This window comes from Fusarium vanettenii (assembly GCF_000151355.1).
Source record: "Fusarium vanettenii 77-13-4 chromosome 8 genomic scaffold NECHAsca_17_chr8_1_0, whole genome shotgun sequence".
In the NCBI taxonomy this organism is placed as follows: Eukaryota; Fungi; Ascomycota; class Sordariomycetes; order Hypocreales; family Nectriaceae; genus Fusarium; species Fusarium vanettenii.
In genome coordinates, this window is record NW_003315868.1 from 742,263 (window position 1) to 764,020 (window position 21,758).

The 21,758-nt window shown below is 52.9% G+C and overlaps 6 protein-coding genes across 6 annotated transcripts; 3 read left to right on the plus strand and 3 right to left on the minus strand.

The window, feature by feature from the left end:
- Positions 1–98: 98 nt before the first annotated feature.
- Positions 99–1,689, plus strand: NECHADRAFT_45931 (uncharacterized protein; the record flags this gene model as incomplete). Its single annotated transcript, XM_003046934.1, has 2 exons — positions 99–119; positions 172–1,689. 2 exons carry the CDS (start codon positions 99–101, stop codon positions 1,687–1,689), a joined length of 1,539 nt encoding a protein of 512 aa, XP_003046980.1.
- Positions 1,690–2,067: 378 nt separating this feature from the next.
- NECHADRAFT_62621 (uncharacterized protein) lies at positions 2,068–5,371 on the minus strand (the record flags this gene model as incomplete). Its single annotated transcript, XM_003047101.1, has 6 exons — positions 2,068–3,046; positions 3,095–4,153; positions 4,201–4,910; positions 4,967–5,052; positions 5,145–5,237; positions 5,333–5,371. The coding sequence occupies 6 exons, from the start codon at positions 5,369–5,371 to the stop codon at positions 2,346–2,348; spliced, it is 2,688 nt and encodes an 895-aa protein (XP_003047147.1). The 3' UTR covers positions 2,068–2,345.
- A 1,226-nt stretch (positions 5,372–6,597) lies between these two features.
- NECHADRAFT_46260 (uncharacterized protein) lies at positions 6,598–7,870 on the plus strand (the record flags this gene model as incomplete). Its single annotated transcript, XM_003046935.1, has 3 exons — positions 6,598–6,671; positions 6,729–6,807; positions 6,869–7,870. The coding sequence occupies 3 exons, from the start codon at positions 6,598–6,600 to the stop codon at positions 7,868–7,870; spliced, it is 1,155 nt and encodes a 384-aa protein (XP_003046981.1).
- Positions 7,871–8,568: 698 nt separating this feature from the next.
- Positions 8,569–13,570, minus strand: NECHADRAFT_46064 (uncharacterized protein; the record flags this gene model as incomplete). The annotated part of the gene is made up of 4 exons (XM_003047102.1): positions 8,569–9,593; positions 9,643–11,090; positions 11,138–13,236; positions 13,292–13,570. The coding sequence occupies 4 exons, from the start codon at positions 13,568–13,570 to the stop codon at positions 8,569–8,571; spliced, it is 4,851 nt and encodes a 1,616-aa protein (XP_003047148.1).
- Positions 13,571–16,923: 3,353 nt separating this feature from the next.
- NECHADRAFT_70889 (uncharacterized protein) lies at positions 16,924–20,528 on the plus strand (the record flags this gene model as incomplete). Its single annotated transcript, XM_003046936.1, has 2 exons — positions 16,924–19,896; positions 20,050–20,528. 2 exons carry the CDS (start codon positions 16,924–16,926, stop codon positions 20,233–20,235), a joined length of 3,159 nt encoding a protein of 1,052 aa, XP_003046982.1. The 3' UTR covers positions 20,236–20,528.
- On the minus strand, positions 20,525–21,200 carry NECHADRAFT_102760 (uncharacterized protein). Its single transcript, XM_003047103.1, has 2 exons — positions 21,170–21,200; positions 20,525–21,116 (listed from the first exon to the last, which is right to left on the minus strand). Exon 2 carries the CDS (start codon positions 21,036–21,038, stop codon positions 20,724–20,726), a length of 315 nt encoding a protein of 104 aa, XP_003047149.1. The 5' UTR covers positions 21,039–21,116; positions 21,170–21,200; the 3' UTR covers positions 20,525–20,723.
- Positions 21,201–21,758: the final 558 nt, after the last annotated feature.

The following is a 21,758-nucleotide window of genomic DNA, read 5'->3' on the forward strand; positions in this document are numbered from 1 at the left end:
CAGCTTGAGCTGCCTTTACTCTCCCTCGACCTCATCTTGGAACCATAATCGTACCCAAACACTTTTCGTTGATAATAGATTTCATCTCATTATAAACAATGGCCTCAATTGGCCTTAGGGTGAGCTTTAACCCTGCCTCCTCTAGTTGTCCCCTCTAACAGCTTCCTCTAGTCTTCCGTGACCACCCGAGCTATATCCCTTCGAAACCCATATGCCCGTCAACTCTACTCGAAACCGTCCACCTCGTCGTTGATCTCGTCACGATGGTCGTCAACTTCGTCCAAGCGGCCTGACAGCCCTAGCGATTCCGAGAGTTCCGCAACTTCGACGACAGACTCCGACACGTCCGTTTCGAGCAGCGCATCCTCAACCTCCCAGTCCAGCAGCAAGATTAATGTCTTTAGCAGCGACTGGGAAGATCTCGACACATCTATAAAGTCCTTTGACGACCTGCCACATCGTCTTTTCGGCGCGAACCAACACATGATCATTAATTATGAGCTGAAGGAGGCTTTGCGTTTGATGCTGCGGCAGTTCAATGCTCCCATTGTATACTGCTTCGCATACGGCTCTGGCGTGTTTCCTCAAGAGGTTTCCAAGCCGAGCATCTCCGATGCCGCCTTCCGTGCTGTCCACCCCAACCCACCCGATGCTCTGGTCAAGTCGCAAAAAGGCTCTCCCAAGATGATTGACTTTATCTTTGGAGTGACACATACTCAGCACTGGCATTCGATCAATATGAAACAGCATCGGGATCACTACTCCGGTATCGCATCGTTGGGGTCCGGCTTCGTCTCGCGCGTGCAGAACTGGGGCGCTGGAGTCTACTTCAACCCGTACATTGAGATGAATGGAATGCTCATCAAGTACGGCGTGACAAGTATTGACAACCTCGTTACCGATCTCTCTTCCTGGGAGAGCCTGTACCTTGCTGGCCGTCTTCAGAAGCCCGTCAAGATTCTCCGTGACCATCCCCGTGTACGACTTGCGAACCAGCACAACCTCATCGCTGCTGTTCGAACTGCCCTCCTTCTATTGCCCCCCAAGTTCACAGAGGCCGAGCTCTACAGCACCATCGCCGGCCTTAGCTACCTTGGCGACCCTCGCATGGCTCTACCTACCGAGAATAAGAGCAAGGTAACAAACATTGTTGACAACAACATTGTTCACTTCCGCCGCCTCTACGCGCCCCTAGTTAAGACACTTCCCAATGTCGACTTTTCCGGCTCCTGCCGCATCGACGATCAGGACTGGATTCTCAACCCTGAGGCAGTCAACACTCTGGAGCAGGATATGGATCCCGTCCGTCGCGGTAACATGGTGCGGCGTCTTCCACAGACCTTCCGCTCCCGCCTCTACTTCCAGTACCAGAAGAAGTTTGGCATCCCTCGGGGCGAATTCAACAAATTGATGAAGGCTACTTCCGACGAGGAAAGCCGCGCTGTTCATCGCATGCAGGGAGGCGAGTTCGAGCGTCGCATCGCCACCGATGACCCTGAGAACCTGCGCGAGACGGTGCGCACCGTGATCAAGCATACAGTCAACTGGCCCAGCACAACACAGAGCATCAAGGGACTAGTGATGGGCGGTTTCTCACGGACGTGGCGATACCTTGGCGAGAAGTTTTCCAAGTGGAAGAAGGGCCAAGAGAGCCAAAAGGCCAAGGGAAATGCCACCAAGTCTGAGTAGACAAGGGTTGAAGCCCCTGAGTTTTTGATGCCTCCAGCCATCACGCTCACACCTGTACATATCACCACCGTCGCCCACGACGTGCATTCCATTTTGTATCCCAGATCTATGTATAGCCTACTTTACCGCTGCAACAGCGAGAAGTAAAGGGCAACAACGCACGGCGTCGTTTTGGAGTATTTCGGACCGGAGCGTTTATAGGCAGGGCCAAAAGGAAGGGAAAATAGTATAGACGTAGCGAATGCAAAGTACCAAACAAAAATAAGGCCGTGTGCTATATGTTGCAATTGGACAAAACCAAGCAAGAGTCTTGATATTGCCGAGATATAGACATTGTTGTTGTAGAGTCGATAGTGACTACAAGGTTACAGCTTTTCAACAAAAAATACTACTACTACCCTTCTCACGCTCCAACCCATCCAGCCGTCAATCCCATACAAAAAAGAACAAGAGACAGTATGACATACAAAGATGATAAAAAAGGAAAAAGTAGAAAAAAAAGGAGTGAAAGTAAACCCAAGAAGGGGAGGCTATCCTCCCATCACGCTCGCTATTCAATGCGCCGCCCGAGGAACATTCTTCAGTGTCCTCCTCGGGCCTCTATCCATGCACTTTGGGAATCACACCTCGAGGTTCAGTTTATGGCTCATGGCCCCTTACCGACCCTCATACTTGCCACTGACGAGCTTCCTCACCACTGGCACGTCCACCCACTTCTGCTCCGTCGTGCTTGCGCTGTCGTCGGCAAAGGGGTCATCTTCTGTGAGCTCCTTCGCCTTGCCCTTGCCCTCGTCGAGTCTCGAGATGGAAATGCCGCTTCCTACCACATCATCTCCAGAGGCAGTGTACTCCCATCTGGCCTCAACATGTCCTGGCTTAGGCTCGGTACCCTCGGCGCCGATAATACGGCACACAATCTTGTGGGGTTCGTTGGTGAGCGTCACATCGCCTACCCGCCAGTACACCAAGTGCTTGTCCTTTAGGTGTGTTCCCACAGGCTTCGTCTGAGCGCCGCTTGACCGGCCCTCGTACGTCGCCACGATGACTACGTTGTGTAACGTTACAGGCGCAGAGAACTTGAAGGATGGGTTGAGCTGGTACTGCAGTAGCAAGCCGAGCTTGTCTCCTTGAGGCTTCCAGGCAAGCTTCAAGAGCAAGGGCGCATGCTGACCGAGCGAGGGGCTTCCAGATTCCTCAGCAAATACCCGATAGGAGAATGCCGTGTTTGTCTTGGTGAGATGGGAGACGTCGAGGGAGAACTGATCGTGGTGTTCAACTGATGAGTTTTGCACGAAGATGCGGTTAGGGCCAATGCGCTCAAGTGCTGCAAAGTTGTTGATACGGATGGTTTCGTAACCTGCTTCATGTGAATACATGCCCTGGACGAATTCATGTTGCAACTTACTCTTTGCGTCGCCTGATTCACTGGGGTTGTTGACAAACGCAACTTCACCAGTGATGGATGCCGACTTGATGCCACCCTCTTCAAAGACAGCAGAGACGCTCTCAATGATGGACGAGTTCAGACCGGGAGCCGTCATATCAGGATGCTTGGGGTGAGCGAGGCTTCCCAATGAGTTGCCCGATCGTACAGACTGCGTATCTGAAGTTCCAGCAATGCTAGCCTCGGATGCTAGCGCAGCGACGGTGCCGGACTTTGTGAAGGACGTAGCGGGCAATGAAGGCGACACAGGGAACCCGCCCACGGAGGAATCAGTACCGCTCTCGGGCATACTAGGCGGTGGGACGTAGACGGTGTGCCGGACGTCACGGCGACCTCTTACGGTGCCTGTGCGACGGGTGGCCGGTCCGATCTTGAGGCTGTTGGCAACACTCGACAGCGCGGCGAGCTTGGCATCCGGGTCCTCTTCCTCCACAGGTGTCTGTTGAATGTTGACCTTGAGCAGTTGCTCGGGGTCTTCGCCTGCTTCTTGCTGGGCCTCCCTCTGAGCTTGCGAGATGGGGTCGTTCATCGGTGGCGGCACAGTGAAGCCTTCTGAGTCCTTAGTTCCAGCTGCGGCTGCCACAGGGGTCGATTGCTGCTCCTCTGGCTTGTGAGAAGGAGGAGGTCCTGGTGGCGGCTGAACATCTGACAAATCGGGCTCATGGTTGCCATTGACTGTGCCTGGAGTCGTGTGTGGGATCGGACTGTCCAGGAGACCTTCATTGTGCGACACTCCGTTCGTGTTCTCGTGCGGCGTAGACTCGGGCTTGGGTGGTTGGTCGATATTCGCGGGCAGCTTGGGCACATCAGGTGCTTCTGCTAGAGAGGACAGTCGGTGATGCTCCTGCAGGTTAGTCGAAGAGCCCCTTGGTGAGACACCGCGGTCATGATGACTGTGGCTGGTTCCCAACCTGCCAAAGCTAGGGCCGCCCTTTTGAGGGGATAGTTGACCAAAACCAGCGTGCATGCTCTGTCGCCTTCGTCCACCAAACATGGTGCCGAGACGGCGAAGTTTGCCGCCTTGAAGATGTTAGCTAAGCGTACAACATGCCAAGGAGTCGACTTACCTGGCTTGGGCTCTTGTGGAACCGAATTGTTCTCGCTCACATCGTCGTCGGGAGCGGTAGAGGAAGCGGCAGCAGGGGTAGGAGGCGCCTGGACGCTTGGTGTGGGCGCATTGGTGCTACCAGCAGTGCTTGGCGGCACTGGCGTCGAAGGCGTGGTGCCGACAATGGATGACTGTCGCGTTGAAGTCCTCGTGGGAAGCTTGGCCCTGCCTTGGGTGGCCCTGCTCACGAATGACTGGATTTCCTTGTCCGTATCGATCTCGAGCATGAGCGCGAGCGTCTCGACTGCATTCTCCTGGACGCGCTGGGCTTGGTCGGATTCGTGAGTCTGGTACTGGGTGAGGAGATCACGCAGATTGTTGACCCGCGACTCGTCGAGAGCTTGGAGGGACTCGAAGATGAAGGGCGCCTGCGACTCCCACTGTCCGGTAGCAGCCTCCAGCTTGGACGAGGCGGCATCGACCTTTTGAGTGTTGGCACGACCCCCCTTCTTACTCAGCTTGTCGGACCGCTCCTGGGCCTCCTCAAGGTCCCTTGCCACGGTGGCCAGGTTGTTGGCCATGGTGTTCATGTTCTGGAAGTCTTTGCGGATGTGAAAATTGCGCAGGGGGTGCTCAATGTCCTTCTCGATGCGATCGGCGAGCAGATGGTGGGAGTGAGCGATGCTCTCGGTCGAGTCGATGATCCGGTTCCATGGGGCCTGGAAGACACTATGGCAACTATGAGCCTGCGAGTCATAATGATACTGCATAGCGGCCAGACTTACCCTAGCTCAGATTGGGCATTGGGCACCTTGAAGGCAGTGAGCTTGCGCAAGCCCTGAACATACTGCTCCTCGACGCGACGGCGCTCCTAGGTTGAGAGTCAGTATGCCGTCTGGATGGAACGGGATGACCCCAGGTCTGTGCGTGGGCATTGGCATCCCTCTCGAGAGGTCGGCGTACCTGGAGCCAGTCGGCAATTTCGACGTTGATGCGGGACATGCGCTTTACTCGTTCTGAGAGGGTATGAGCCGCCTGGCCGGGCTGGAGAGCTGCCTATGAGTTGCGCAAAGAAGCATATCAGTAAAAGCTCCGCAACAGACTCTGCGTCTTGCATTTTGCAGTCTTGGCTGCGGATGGGATTGCCTCACCAGCATGGCGGGATACTCGGCCCTTGCCATGTCTTCCATGGTGGACCGATTTGGGGAGCGGCGCGGCGCAAACGGATGGTGGAATTATATATAGGTGCGGAAGTAGGGGGGAGATGATTAAGTATACGATTAATGGCTCGAGGAGAGGATGCGCATGGCGATGAGGCCGAGGGCGAGCGAGAGGGGTCGGTCAAGCTTCGGGGTTGACGAACAAGGCGACAGGGAGGTTTTGCTTGGTTCGGTGATGATGGGTCGGCCGGTTGGTCGGGAAGCAAGCAAGCGCAGTGACGGACAAGACGGATAGGATTGTTAATAGACCATAAAGGTCATGTCGCAGATGACAATGTCGACGGGAGGATGGGACGAGTCGGAAGAAAGGGGAGGGATATTACGCGGCTCTTGTGCGTAGATCCAAGCCAAGATGCGGTGCTGTGCGATGCGAGGTTGGAAGAATAGAATCTTGGAAGCAAGACGGAGCTGCTGGACGGACCTGACAACAGACAGAGGGACAAGGCCAAGGCGAAGACAGGCGGCTGGGGCTGGGCTCTGGGTTCTCGGCTGGTGACTGGACCTCGCCTTGAATGGGCTTGACCGGGCTGGCAGCGGAGCAAAGCGGTGGACCCAACGCTAGAAGCTTGGATGCCGTTGGTTGGGTGAAGCTGTTGGATGAAGCTTTTGGTTGGTGGGCTTCGAGAAGACGGGGAGAAGATGCGGGAGCACGGGGGGAGCTTCATTCACTTTCCTCTGCCCGAGCCGAGGTCACGAGAACAGGAGCATGACCTCACACCCAAGGTACCTCCTTATTGTAGCTCTCACGACAGTGCTGCACCTACACCGTGAAACGAAGCTTCAATAAGGGCATTGCAGCATTATTCTTGACACTGCGACAAGCAAATCGACGGTCTCACGCCCTAAACCCCTGTTCCTGTCCAATCTTAGGGCCTTGTTTCTGCTGGATGAAATTGCGGGCCTACTCCCGCCTCTTGCTTCAGCTCTACGGATACATCCACATATACCTTTTCTACGCCATACGTCAACGTCTTTGAGACAACCCCAGCTAGGTCGATCTTTGCCCCTTGTTCATCAGCGGGAGCGATTGAGCCGTCGAAGCGGGGGAAATTGGGATTCTCTACATTCTGTCGACCACAATTGACCGGATGCCCCAATTACGTGCCGTTATACGAGACCACGCTTGACCGTTGAAGAGTCACACGAAACTTTTGAGACACAGGAGATCGGGTGTAGGCCTGACTCTTTAGCAAACAATGGCGTCTGTCGGGTTGCCTGAATGGAAAGCCGCTCTTTCGGCTTCCCAGCGGTACGAGACCATACAAAAGATGTAAGCAGGCAGACCCCTACCAGAGCATGTCACAGACCGCTTACACGCACTCCCTAGCCAAGATTCGTTGGCCACGACTAGTATGAGCGAGGCCATCGCCATAGAACAGGCCGCCTACCAGATCTCTTCTACTCAGGTGCGCCGCGATGCAGCCTCGAGCGGCAGCCCAGGGCTCGGGAACCGCTGACAACGCCTAGGAGGAGTACAACCTCGCATGTCAGCCTACCTCGACACCGCTGCCCAGACAAGAGGCCCAAGATTATGATGAGGCTGAGGTTGAGGAGGAATCTGGTGTTCGCATTGGCTCCTATCGAAACTGCCATCCCATCTCTGAGGGCGTCACCTCTGAGGTCTATCGCTCTGGTGACAAAGCTCTGAAAGTCATTGTCGCCTACCAGAACATCGAGCCGCACAATCCCCAACGAGAGGCTAAGATCCTCAAGACTCTACGGTCTCCCTGTATTGAACTACTCGAAACCTTTCGCGACCAAGAGCAGCAATTCGTCCTCGTCTTTCCTTTCATGCCTTATACTCTCACCGATCTTCTCGACAAAGGGCCCATCCCCTTGGACGCAGCTCGTTCAATCTTTGGAGACGTTCTTCAGGGGTTAAAGGATATTCATGCGCAGGGAATCATACATCGAGACATTAAGCCATCCGCCATTCTTTTAGCTTCTCCGACCGGTCCAGCTTATCTCTCCGATTTTGGCACTGTATGGCACCCCGAGTTCTCGGCCCAATCTGAGCCACATGACGACAAGATTCTCGACATCGGGACAGGAGCTTATCGAGCGATAGATGTCCTCTTCGGAAACAAGTCATACGGGCCAGAAGTCGACATGTGGGGATTGGGCGTCATGATTTCAGAAGCCATTAGAGACCCGCCCAAGCCCATCTTTGAGTCTCGCGCCGTGCATGAGGATGGAAACCAGCTGGGACTGATTCTTAGTATCTTCAAGACCATTGGTACACCTACCCCGGAGACTTGGCCTGAGGCAAAGGAGTTTAAGATATCTCCTTTCCAGCTCTGGACAGTATTTCCTTCACGCCCCTGGGACGTGATCCTCCCGGACGTGGATGCTGAATTTAGAGAACTTGTTGCTTCTTTAGTCCGCTACGACAAACAAAGACTCTCAGCTGAGCAGGTCAGTTTCCTCCGTCAATTCCCGCATGCGCAAACTAACAAATACAGGCCTTGAATCATAAATGTCTTCACACAACACGTTGAACATGCCCGGACTCGAACGAGCTTTATCACCGTCACACTCGCCATTTCATCGCAACCCTATTTGGCATGTTCACCTGATCTCGGTCTCACAAGCCGACAACACTTCTACACGCTAGCAAGCTGCGCCAACCAAATATTCACTTTCACATCTCAAACATATAACTCGTTTCAACGCCAGCCATTTCTCAAGTTCTACAAGCTATCTAAATTACATATTCTTAAGACCCAAACACTAGCAACCAGCTTTTAGTATATATCAAAATGCCCAACCCTCGCGATAACAAGGGTAGGCCCCAATCTTGTTCTCTTTGTTACCTCCCTTCTGACTATCCTACAGACAAGAAGTCTGCTCCCATCGATATACCCGCTAGCGGTAGCGGCAAGGGCACAGAGAAGAGGGCGCAAAGCGGTAGTAAGAAGGACAAGGATAAGGGGGGGGAATCAGGATACGAAGGGGACGATGAGAAGAAAAAGAAGATCAAGAGGCAGAACCGCGACAAGGATGGCGATGTTGACATGCATTAGTTGGGTGTGTTTGGTGGTTGTGTAGCTACGTAGAGAGATATCGCTTGCATGCGTGGCAGGTGATAATCGAGTCATATTCAAGTCACCTTTCTAACTTCTATACTATCTATGTCACCCCTTTTGAAACCCCAAATACCCACACACTCAAACCTGGCGTCTCTTGGCCGTGTCCGCCCCAATGTAGTCAATAGGATTTCTGCACAGTGGACAAGTGTTTTGGTTACTCGTCTGGAACCACTTGTACAAACACGTCCGATGGAACAAGTTCTTGCAAGTCGAGCACCGCTTATCAGGCATGCGCTTATCCGTAGAGATGATGCTGTAGCAGATGGCACACTCGCTCTGGCCCTTGAGAGCGCCGACAATGTTGCGCTTGAACGCCTGCAGACCATCAATGATGTTGCCGTTGGAGAAGGTGATGACGCCCTGCGTGGTCATGACCCAGCTCTGCCACTTCTTCTCGCTGACAGCGACGCGGTTGAGGCCCTGCACCGAGACGTTTTCGATGGGGAAGTTGGCTGGGATCTTGATTGTGATGGCGGCTTGGCTTTCGTCGACTTCGTAGCTGGCTGTTACTTCTCTGGCGGCTCGGGCTACACGTACAACAAGTTCTTGCTCGTCCATGGCAGGGGGTTCTTGGCTGTCTGCCCATTGCTGAACATCGTCGAGTGCGTCCGAGACGATGAGGGGCGAGAAGTACTTGGTTGTCCAGGACTCGACCGCGATGCGTGTTTGCTTCGAACGGCAGTCGATGTACCAGGCACGGAACAAGCCAGGAGTATACTTGTGAATGAGGTAGTAAAGATGCACAAGGAGCCACTGCATATTCTTCTCCTCAGGTTCAGACTCTGCGAGCTTCACATCGTAGTTCTGGATCTGCTCGACGCCAAGGTTGGCCTTTTCCAACTTGAGTTCCTGTGCGGCTGAATGTCCGAGCACGTCAAACATGAAGTCGAGCAATGGCGCAACATAGTTGTCGGTCTTGAGGTTCTCGGTAAAGTCGTTGCGGATTTTAAAGGACGAGGTCGAGTAGGCATCAAAGACCAACTTCCAGGACAGGAGGTATGAGCGAATGGGAGAAGGGAACTCTGCGAGCATCTCATCCGAGTACTTCTCTAGCGTGGGGGCATCTAGGAGCAGGGAAAGAAGCTCATCAGGCAGTCGAGCATCTACAAATGTTAGTAATGAAAGGATCGGGCGGCTTTGTGGGAATCATACCTGTCTTGTCCAGCAGAGCATCAACGGACTTCTGCTGCTGTTGCTCGGGGATAGCTCTATGTAGCAAGTTGAAAGCGGCCGTCTGAATATCTCGAGAGTCAGACGCGACCAGGGCAAAGATGTCGGATAGATCTGGGACATGTCGCAGAGGCATCTTTTCCACCTCACGACAAAGCATGGCATCCACGATCTCCAAAGGCTGCGAGCTAGTAACTCGTGAAAGTCGAAGCAGCTCAACAAGTGCTCTAGGCTTGGCGCCTGCATACTCCTTGATGGCATCATCAAGATCGTCGTTGGGCTCCTGCAAGGTTTCTAGAGTCTTGTACAATTTCAAGGACGAGTGAATGAATGGAAGTGCGGTGTTGAGCTCGAATTCGTGAGCGCGATTCCAGAGCGAGATGCAGAACTCAATCGTCTTTTCCCAATAAGATCCATACACGTCCTTCATGCATGGCATCAGCTTGCTCAAAGCACGGCAAATCTCAGCACAGAGAGCTGGGCTTAGATCCTCAGGCTCATCCAACCACGACGTGATTTGCCGAACTGCAAAGACGATACGGTTGTTTGCCACAGGCATCTCTCCGGTTTCGTAGACCTGAGCGCATGACGAAAGAAGCACAAGAGTCATCAGAGTCTTTTCACCCTGAGCTTTCAGTCCTGCAATCTCACTAACCACTCGGTTGCAAAAGTTGTTGAGCGCTTTGGAAGGCTGAAGTGTCTCCCCAAACCCAGCGATGAGTGCCGAGGCGGGCAAGACAGTCGCGGGACCAACTTTGAGAACATCGGGCTTCAGAAGAGTATCCTCAAGACTTGGAGAAGCTCCATGAGCCTCTGTGATAGACTGAACCAGTTCGGCGAGCGCTCTCGCACTATACAGGCCTCTGGGGGTCAACTCATTCGAGTGTTTGGTGAGCAGATGAATCAGATCGCGGACTAGACATGTTGACTCGTCATCAGAATCCAGGGTCTTGACCTCAGAGGTCAAAGAGGTCAGAACTCCACGCGTCTTGGAAACAAAGTCCTCGGCCTGACTGATGGCCTCGGCCGGTTTCAGTGTCCTCCATAGATGGTTATCTTCCATGCATGTGATCTGGTCTGAAATGAGTTGGACCGTCAGGCACTGAAGATACAGGATCTCGCGCTGGAATGGTGGTGGCAGTTGCGAGATCGGAAGCTTGTCGGAGAGTTGAGACACGTAGAGTGCCATCCTGGCCGGAATGGAGCGTCCCTTTCTGTCTCTGTGGACTCGGATCTGGGTAGTTCGAGGTGCACCTGTCACCAACGCAGCAGCGCCACCAAGACTGTTGGTGATCGATATAGATGGGTTAACGGACAGCTCAAGGAAAGGAGAGAGCTCCTTCATCCACACATTGGTGCTTGGGAAAAGCTCCTCTGAAGGAATTTCGCTCGAGACGGCATTCTCTGCCTGTGCCACGAGCGTCTTGATACTAAAAACCAGTCAGCGAAGTCCGAGATAGGTCAGAGGCAGTCTTACTCAAGGGATTGTGGCCCAGCCCTGTCCAAGTTGGCCTGGATGACGGCAACCACGGGAAGCTTCCCACTAGAGTGGCTATCCAAAAGCGTACGAATGGCAGTAGCTTTCGATGCAACATGAGTATTGTCGAGCTCGGACAGTCCGAGAAGGAGGGCAAGCAGCGTCGTATGAACGTGCTCATCTCGAGAGAATAGCTCTGGCCTGCCCTTAGCTGCAATCTCCAAAGCCTGGAGGGTGGGTTCTGTCTGCGTAGGCTCCTTTTCAAGAATCTCCACAAGAGTTTGGATGAGTTCTCGGTAGTTGGTGTCAGTCAGTGTCTGGTAAGTTACAGCAGCTTCCAACAGCTCCCAGGAGGTGGAACCACCCAGGGCCAGAAGCGTCGCCTGCCCAATGATGTGCTTCTGCAACTCCATATTGCCCTTTGCTAGAATTGCTCCACGATCATTGGAGATGAGAGATGCAAGAGCCGAGTTCTGGTCAGTCTCCGACTCAAGATCAAGAACAGCTTCAGCCCAAGAGTTCCAAATAGGAGCAAATTCGGTGGATACCGAACCGAGAAGATGGAGACAGGAGAGGAGATACCGGGAAGAAGGGGAGGCAACAGCTTTGGTGGCATCTTGTTCGACTATTGATGAGAGAAACCTAGAAAGCTTCTTGGCCCCTTCGCCATGGAAGAGACGAGGAGCCGTGCTCAGAGCAAATTCGAGAATCCGGGCGGCGCCATATGGCTTCAGATTGCGGCTTTCAAGAAGAGAGATGCTTTGTGTAATGACCTTGAGCGAAGGGTCGGCCGTGTGGTCGGGGATACCCTGTGCAAGCTCCAAGATTTTGTCCTCGATCTGTCCAACGAGACTGAACCATCGTCGGCCCTCTTCCGCGATCTTATCCTGTGACTGTTGGTATTCTCGAGACACTTCGGGAAGAGATCCAGAAATCTTGGCGCAAAAGATGCTTGCAAGTCTGTTCCACTCCTCTTCGGATGCGGAAATAACGGGGGGTGATGCCTGGACAGTGGCAACATATGCCTCGACGAGAACGGAGACAGCATTCGGGCCGAGAGGAATCGCTGGCGTCTTTTCGGACACTGAGAAGAGGAATTGTTCGATGAGGGGGAAAAGGTGCTCTTGAACAAAGGGCAGCTGGTCGTCTGAGGGTAGACTGCTCAACAATCGCTTTGCCGTATCGATATAACACTTCCAAGCGAAAGAGGTATTCGTTCGGGGCTCATCCCTGTGTGTAATACCCGACTTGAGAGAAGTCAAGAACTGAGAAGCCACCTCTGCATTGATCAAATCCGTAGGAAGAACTGATAGCAACTGGTCCAAGCATTCCCAGAACTTTGGCGGACTTCCCTGAGAACCCTTGGTAATAAAGGCCTGTAGCCTACCTAGAGGTGACTTGGAGTCGCTCGGAGCTTTGGATGATGACCAGACGTCTGGATAGACCTGGGTCAGTTTTGTCAGGGCTCGCACATACTCGAGAGCAGAACCGGCTTGGTTGGTCTTGAGGCCACCAGTAATAAATGCCTGCTTAACCTTTGTTGAGTCTGCATAGGGTAGTTTGCGCTCGATCGAGGCAAAGAGAAGCTGACAAACAGTCTTTCTCACTGATGAATCATTGAAGGTGATGGTTTTCCAGACACTTTCCTCCCCAAAGTAGTCGTCGTATCGAGACTGTTGCTTCTCAAGATTGCTTGGCTCGACCCTTTGGAGTAGGCCGAGAACAAGTGACAAACTGGCTGTGACGACCCGGAAGTATTTAGCCTCGGAGTCCTCCGGCGTTGTTGAACGCTCGTCGCTAAGGGTGTCCTTTGTCTCTTGGATCGCCTCAATGGCAAAGTCAAGAATCTGAGCTTGGCACTTGTTCCAAAAGGCAAGAACCTTTTCGGGAGTTGAAAGAAATGAAGTTAGACCGTCGCTGGCTGCTCTGGATACAACGCGATCGCGATCATACAGGCCGGCGAGCCATGCGGCAACGACCTTGGGCAGATGACGTTCAAAGCGCTTTCGCGCCGACTTCATCAGCTCAAACTGAAGATTATGTGTAAGCTCACGGACACGGCGTGAGTTGTCTATCGATGTGCGAGGATATAATTGAACCTGTCAAACCATGAGCCACACTGAGCACTCTGCTATCAACCCATGTCCCACTCACCCAAACCTCGAGAATAGCCTCCTCTACCCCGCCATCCTTGTCGAAAGGATGAGCCTGCACGTAGGCAAGAAGGTCTTCGAGTGCCTTGGCCTTGGTGGTGCTGTCTTTCTTGAGGATATTCTTGAGAGACACAACCACGTTGGGGTCCGACACGGCCGTGAAAGACGGGGGTTCGGCGAGGTAAGACAGGGAGGTGCCGGAATCGGCGGCGCCAAAGCCTCCGAAGGCCGCGAACCCGGAGCGGGGTCCGTCAAAGGCTTTGCCCTGAGTCCGCTTCATGGCTATGAGGGACCAGATGAATCGTAGAGGTCCAGATTCAGGTCCAGGGGCCGTTGAGCGGAATACAGGTGTTGGTAGATGCGGTCTCGGCTTTGTTGGGAGCTCCGAAAGACAGAGGTAGCTGGTATCTGTGATGATTGATGAAAATGTCGAGGGAGGAGTGATGTCACAAGAGGGACCGAATGTGGTTGGCCTTGGCGGGGACAAGTGGGGCCGACAAGTCGCTGAGCCTCAGTTATTGAGATCAGAAAACAGGAAAGACACCAAAGAATGGGCAGAGGATGAAGTAATGAAGATTCAAGGGTGAATGTCTTGACTTTGATCTTGTTTTTTTACAAAGTTTCAAAGTTTTGTAACAGGTTTATCGTGTTGCGCGACATCTTCTCGCCGTTGGCTCACTCGCTGACACGCCGCCTTGAGTCACGCCGGTCGCATAAGCAACTGGACGGTTTGCCTCAGTTGAATCCCGTTATTTGAGCAGAAAACTGCATTTCACGCCTTGTGTCTAAGAATCTTTGTGCTGGAAGAAGAGAAACGCTCTGCTCAACAAAGAAAAGACATTGAGTGAAACAACATGCTTATACCTACCAAACTGAGGCTGATTGATTACCAACTGACCACATGGCTTACTGGGAAAAGAGGCGTGGTCACTTAAAGTATTACAAAGAATGATGATCCTGCCTATGGTAAGAGACTCATGAGAAAATGATATGAAGGATTGAACGCTTTTATCGACTTCTTATGATATTTTCTATAATTTTCATGAAACCTGATGGCCACTATACATCATTTAAGAAGCACCAGTTGCGTCTACCCTTGCCCTCCAAGTGTGTCTCACTTATTTCTTCACTCGCGCCCGCTTGCTCGCTCCGCTCTTCAGCCGCTCAGCCGCTTCATCGTCAACTGGAGCCGATGTCAACCTTTCCTCTGGTGTCTCACGATACGCCAACCGCCGACTAGACACGGGAAGGCAAAGATTCACGGGTGGTGCCAATCGGTCAGACGGGGTCCCCTGTAGCCACCTTCTGAAAGCATCGAGTTACAGCACGGGGCGAAGACACTAGCGGTTCCGGGATACAGGAGATGACTCGTCGCCCGCAAGGCGCGGAGTTGTTGGAGGGATTGACGTCGAGCTGAGGCACGGGGGAAAAATGCTGATGGCTTCTGTCGCTTCACAAAGGCTCAATGACAAAAAAGAAAGCAACAGACACATCAGACGCGTCCTTGCTTCATCAAGTCGAACACATGATCAGCTCACACTCACCGAGAGCATCATGGCCATGACAACTTGCATCAGATCGCCGCTGCGAGTGAGCGTGTGAGGGCGACCGTGGCAGCCATCCCTTTCGTTCCAGACAACTGAAGCGTGATTGGGTGGATGAATTCTAGGTAGGATTCGGCTGTTTGATCAGCATACGCCGGTGCAATTAACCACCAGCCAAACGAAGACGGCCACTGTCAAGCTCTGTCAGATTGATAGAGTTGTTCTGGGCCCCTCGTGGCATCAGTCGTTTCGTGCGCCTCTCTCGACTTGGCTTGGCCTGATCTCTCCACGGGGATTTTTCGTCAAGCTATCCCCGGATCTCGTCCTCTAGCAAACTCCACCCGGGTTTCTCCATTGCTCTCATGATTCGTGCCGGCAATGGCGTCTCGTCATTAATTCTGCTTCCGTCCGTCCAGACGAGATCGGTTGTCGTTGTCGTATAGGAGCCTAATCAGAGACAACCAAGATTTGCCCCTGGACAAAGGACAAGCCCTCCTGATAAGCAGACAAGTTCCCGGACCAGGCACCCCCGCCTCCGCGAGCCGCCCGCCTCGACACCCAGCGGAATTTCCTCTTTCGGTGCTCACGATGGTTGCTCATAGACGCTGAATTGGGTCATCCTGAGGATGTGAGAAGTGGAAACAGAAGGAAAACAGGTAATTGATAGCTGTGATTGGCGCAGTTGGTTCTCGGGGAGCTATGCCGAGGCATGCCATGAGATCCCACCGAAGGCGTCGCAGCATGCAGCGAGTGCGTGTGCGGATATCCTCATCATCACCCTCGCAGCGGATTGCCGCTTCACAGGGGTTTTGGCTCGTGAGGTAGACGTCAGCGGCTGGCAAGTCCCAGGTTCAGCTTGTGAAGTCGGCGGGGCGAGACAGTATCAACTTGCCCCATTAGGCGATGCCGTCTTCCCCGCAAAGAGAGTCGCCCCGGGGGGCTTGGATTGCCAGGGGGTCGGATGTGGGCTCATGCAGCTGGAGACGCCTTTGGAGCCTTTGCAGCGAGTTGCAGCTGGTTGCAGCATTGGCTGTAACCACTGAACCTCTGCTCGCAGGCTGTTTTGGGAGTCTTGTCGCTTGGTCAGAGTCCCGTCCCTTCCGCCACGCCTCTTCGTCAGGGAGTCGCTGGCTTCTTGAAGGGTATTCCTTGCTTTGGTTTGGCGTCTCAATGCGGCGTAAGCGAGAGACTGGTCCCCGGAAAAGTATCATGGGCCTCCGCTGTGTCACTGTGTCACTGTGTCACAGCGTCACCAACAGCCAAAGCCGCCCCTCCAGCTCCTCCCCATCTCCGCAGGTGGGAAGAAAAACGCGGAGCAACTTAAGCAGATAGAGGAGTGAGACAGGGCATTTACAAGACCAAATGAAGGCCGATAAGAGTAAACACTTGATCAAAATAAAGTACAAGTCTTGTTTGTTATCTATTCCTATTCTTCACATGTAAACGCCCGATTTTACTGCACAATAGCCTCACGAATACCCTCTGCTGTTCCGGCGTTTCCTTCACCCATGTGCCCGAGTGGCTCCTTCCCCCCAACTCCCCAGGGTCCCCACTTGGTCCCTCACTTGCCCCGGTCTCTTGTTGAACCTCAGGACCAAACAGCCCCAGGCCCCGTCGCAAGTCGTCACTCTTGCTTCCATGTCCCGTCTTCGTTATCTTTTAAGGTCCCTGGGTTTCCCCTCATCCTTGGTCGCGTCTTTCTTCTCTCCTCATCCCGCTCTCATTATTCTCTGTCTCACTCTATCGACCTTCACCACCACTTATATCCGCAAACAACTCAATTTGTGAGGCCCTGCCGTGCTTCACTCTCAGCTGCCAAAGGCCGGTTGATTCAGCCGCTGTGTGTCCTGTGCGCCGTCAGCTCGTCTTCTTAGTGGCAGCTCCGGGTTCTGGCTCGGGTGCTTGCTTGGTTGATCGCTGATCAGTTCCTTGTTTCCGTGGTACGTTTGATACTCAGTCTTTTCATTTCTTGATGCTTCGCTCCTCTGCGACGCCTGGAGCTTTGATTAGACTCGAGTCCGCTTGTTGCTTTCAGTGCTGACCCCAGGAATTAGACTCCCCACCTCTTAGACTCCCCTCTCCCCACACAATGTTGTTGACGGCTTCACGCACTTCGCCTAGCGCGAGACTACTCCAGACCCGCGCTGTCGGTTCCAACGTCCTCACATCTACCGCTTCGCTACAGTCAAGGTGTGCCTGTCAAACTCGCGAGTTTTGCTTTGGCTCCTGGTCATCAGCACCTCAAACTCAACAAATTCGTCGGCATCATGGCAAATTCCGTTATCGGTACATGGAATCCTTGAACCGCAATCTCTCCTGGGAGAACAATGCCAAGGATGCCATCAAGAAGGCAATGGCTAGCTTTGGCCGCCACGCTGACTCGAGCAAGTACGCCAACATGGATCAGGTCAAGTCCTGGTCAGATGATCTTTCGGGTATTCGACCTGGCATGAACATCGAGGATGTGGAACGAAGTGCAATTGATCACTTGATCCGAGGCGATAACAAGGCCAACATCCGCAAGACCACTCTTACTGGTACACATCACTTCAGTCGCCCACAAGGCACAAAGACGACACCAGCCGACGTTTTGAAAGCCACCACCGAAAATGAAGACGCCACCTTCATTGATCCCATCACCAACCGCCGAAAGTCCAAGTCATCCATGACTAGACCTGCTGCTCGATATGAAGACTTAGAGGGCTACAAGCCTACCGACTTTGTTGACATCACGGCAGAGGCGGACTCTACTCCCAAGTATGAGGATTTGGACAAGTATGGTCCGATCAAGGATGGCAAAGACACCGGCAAGCCTGCTCAAGAGCCAAAGTACAACGACTTGGACAAGTATGAGCCTGTGATTGACGAGACACCCATCAAGGATGAGTCGTCTGCATACGAGGATCTTGATAACTATGGCCCTGTTCGCTGGAACGAGCCCGATGGTCTCCGAAAGTTGACCCCCGAGGAAGATTCCAAGGAGTACAACGACCTCGACAAATATTCTTCGGCCAAGCTTGATGATCCCTTCACCCAACGGCAATTAACCCCAGAAGAGCAATCCAAGAATTACGATGACCTGGACAAGTACAAGCCGGTTCACTGGAACGAGCCAGACGGATTGCGCAAACACACTGATGAGGAACTGTCTAAGAACTATGACGATCTTCACATGTATGGCGCCGTTTACTGGAATGAGCCTGATGGCCTGCGGGAGCCCACTCCTGAGGAAGCTTCCAAGAACTACGGAGACCTGGGTTCGTACGAGGCTGTCACTTGGAACGAGCCTGACGGTCTCCGACAATTGACGCCCGAGGAGAAGTCCAAGCAGTACAAAGACCTTGACGCTTACGCCGCTCCCTTCGAAGTTAGCGAGGCTACCCTCAAGGCCTACGAGGAATCTCAGATGGATGCCACCCCACGTGGCAAGCCCCTCGCCCCCAAAGTGGATGCTCCGGTTGAGAACTTTGCCCGCAAGTACAAAGATCTCGGTCAGTACGGGCCCGTCCGCTGGAATGAGCCAGACGGCCTCCGGAAGCTCACGCCAGAGGAGCAATCCAAGAACTACGATGATCTACACCTGTATGGCGCTGTCCAATGGAACGAGCCTAACGGCCTCCGGCAATTGACTCCAGAGGAGAAGTCGAAGCAGTACAAAGACACTCGTCAATACGCTGCTCGCGATTTGTCCCCTCGCATGTCGCGTGTCCACCCCGAAGAGGCCTCAAAGGCATACAAGGACTTGACTGGCTACCGTCACTTCGAGAACGGCGACGCGACTACCCCACGAGTGCACCCTGAGGAAGCATCAAAGCAGTACGCCGACCTACACAAGTACTCGGTCTATGACAACGATGGACCTGAAACGGAGCGCATGCATCCCGAACAAGCGTCCAAGCAGTACGAAGATGTGTCCGAGTATCCCTCTGCTGGCTATGAGGAGCCCGCCAATTTTGAACATGTCCACCCTGAGCAACTTACCAAGAACTACACGGATCTTGGCGGCTACAAGCCTGCTGGCTTTGTCTCCCAGGCCCAGGCTTACCCCGCCCACCCTGAGGAAGCCTCCAAGGTCTATCAGGACCTTCACAGATACAAGGCGTTTGGCCACAATGAGCCCAATGGCAAGATCTCTATTCCTCTGGATGAAGTCGCCCGCGGCCTCCGAGAGTTCGATTCCAAGGCAGGTTCTCAAGATGTCACGGATGGACCACCAGTTACTTATCAGCGCGAGAGGAACAGGTTTTTTCCCGACTTTACGGAAACTAGTATCGATATTGTCGACTCTCGGAATGCTGAGCAGATCCGAGCTGCAACCTTGCGTAGAGCCCATGAGAGCAGCCAAGAGCAGAAATCGGCCGAGACCAAAGATCAACCGATCCTTGTGGAAACTGCAGCAGATGGGAAATCTGCTGGCACGCCAAAAAGTCAGAATCTCACGGGAAACTACACTCGGGACTTTCCAGAGGAGTTTGCAGCATCATGGGGAACCGAGAATTCGGCGTCTAAGTCGACACTCCTCCCCAAGAGCACAGCTGGGGTGACGGATGTTGAAGGAGTAACATTGAGTGTTGACATTGACAGCGCAGAGGCTCAATCTATGGACGAAACCTCTCCGGTCGAATTTACGAGACTACAGCCTGCTCTGGACCGGTATGGAGACAAGATTATGAAGGATGCCTATTCACATGAACCCCAGGGTCTACAGACAAGCTTTTCAGAAGAGTGCGGGAAATCGACAATGCCCATCACAGAGAAGCATTACACATCGAAAAAGCCCGAGACTGCCTCATACAAGATCCTCGCCTACGACCCAACGTCGCAGACAATGAACGTAGCAGAAGCTACCTCGGCACCACGCGACGAGGACTCGCCAATGGCTCTATCGGAAGTGCTTCTCCAGCTGTCGAATCCCGCCAAGTTTCTCCCTCACTTCAAACCTCTCCAAAGTCAAGGATACGAGGTGGTCTCCGGCAGTGGCGACGTGCTGATATTTCGCAAAATGGGACCAGCCACTGGACAGAACGGAGTAGAGGTGACGGAACGCATCAATACCGCACGAGTGAACCCGATCGACATGATGGGCAAGCCTGCGACTGGAAACTTTGCAAGCCCTACCGGGTTTGTCAACTACGATACTCCCTTTGAACACATGGATAAGCCGGCTCCGCCATATGGGTGGAGGGCAGACCCCGAGGATGAACTGGCCTGGGAGGAATTTTTGGCGACTAAACAACGAAAGGAGATGCCGACGAAGCAACGTAAGAAGAGAAGACTTGGCCGCAAGCTCGTTCTGGGAACGGCAGGACTTGCAGGAACGGCATATGCTCTGGCAGTATCGGCCGAGTACATGAGTACCAAAGGGCTGGACCCCGAGAAGTCGAGAACACGACGCCAGTAGGTGGCATTGGAGAGCATGATTGATGGTTATTGTTTTGAGGCGTTTTGGTATTAGCACACACTTATGAGCTACGCGGGAAGCATTGATTATGGTTTGGAGTTTTGGCTGGACAGCGAAGGACAGATTGGATCAAGTTAACGACTGTTCTTTCTTTTGTCGGTTTGTCAACGAGCATATGGGAGTATCGCGTTAGGACACATCATTGACGATGACATGGAGCTCGGGAGTCAAGATACCTCGGCACATTGTTTTTATTGCACTAGGAAGCCATGAATAGGAAATCATTCGCTTAAATCAAACTGAATACTCTTGTTTCATTCTGAGTATGCTTTGCGATGTAGTGTACAAGTGTCTGTCGCCTTGCCAGGCGTTGACATAAACCCAGCCGTTTTCCCAATCCTGACATTAATGATCCATTATTGACCCATTGTTGTACAGTCTTTTTTTTGTTCATTCCGATGCGTTCAACCTTATTACCCTCGTATAAATCATGCGCCCTGTCCCTCGGAGAAGCCAGGACCAGTAGCTACATGATCAATCTTTGCCATGTGCATCTGATGCTTCTTGTCCTCTGCACTCCAGCTCTGACGACGCTGGAGGGGACCAAAGTCGGGAGTCCAACTCTGGGTGTGGCGCATGCAGCGGTCGGCGCCGGCTTGGGCGGATGGAGACACGGGGGCTTCGATGAGGAGGGATAGGTTAGCCATGATTATTGACGAGTGGAGATGGTGGTTCGTCTCACTCTGGGTTGGACATGTTGGGGATTCGGTTGATGTGTCGAGCGCTGTTGGTTGTCGAGACATGTTGAATGCGGTTTGTTTGTAGGTTTGTTGTTGTAGAGGGATGGTTTGTATAAGTAGGTAGATATGATATGATGATGTCTAAGTCATCGACGTCAATGTCTTGCCCAACAATATTTCACTCTCGTACTTACCTTTCTTTACTCAAAGGCAAGAGTAGATTGTTTGTGTGTGTGTGTGTGTATGACTTGCATTCTCCAAATCAAGGGTCCTTCCCTTCCTCTTATTATATCCCCCCAATGCCTCGGGAATCCGTCACGCATCCATGAGCCGAGAACAGGCTAGTTCATTCAGCTCACCCAACCCCGCGTGCTCAATGATTGGCGGTGGTGGCAAGTCCGGGAGCATGATGGTGGTCTGATGCGACGGGTTCGAGGCTTTTGGTGTACTGTGCCGAGGGGGTCGAGAAATAAACGGCACACCAGAATACAGAGAGTGTTATTTAACTCTTTATAATTATCGCGAATAAGTTTATATTAAATGTAATAAAGGAAGTAATAGCTACATCGTAATAAAGGCAATACTTAAACCCTTCTTCTTAATTCCTATCCCCATCTTTAGGGGAGAACCAGCTAGCAGGTGTCCGCCAGTGTCTCGTATTTTCCTCCACCCAGCCGAGTACCTCTCCAGTTCCCGCTTCCAGCTGTTCCGGTGATGCACGAGGCGTCTGCCCCCGTTGCGTGATGCATGAAGTGCATGCTCTGATGATCCTGGGGGGGGGGG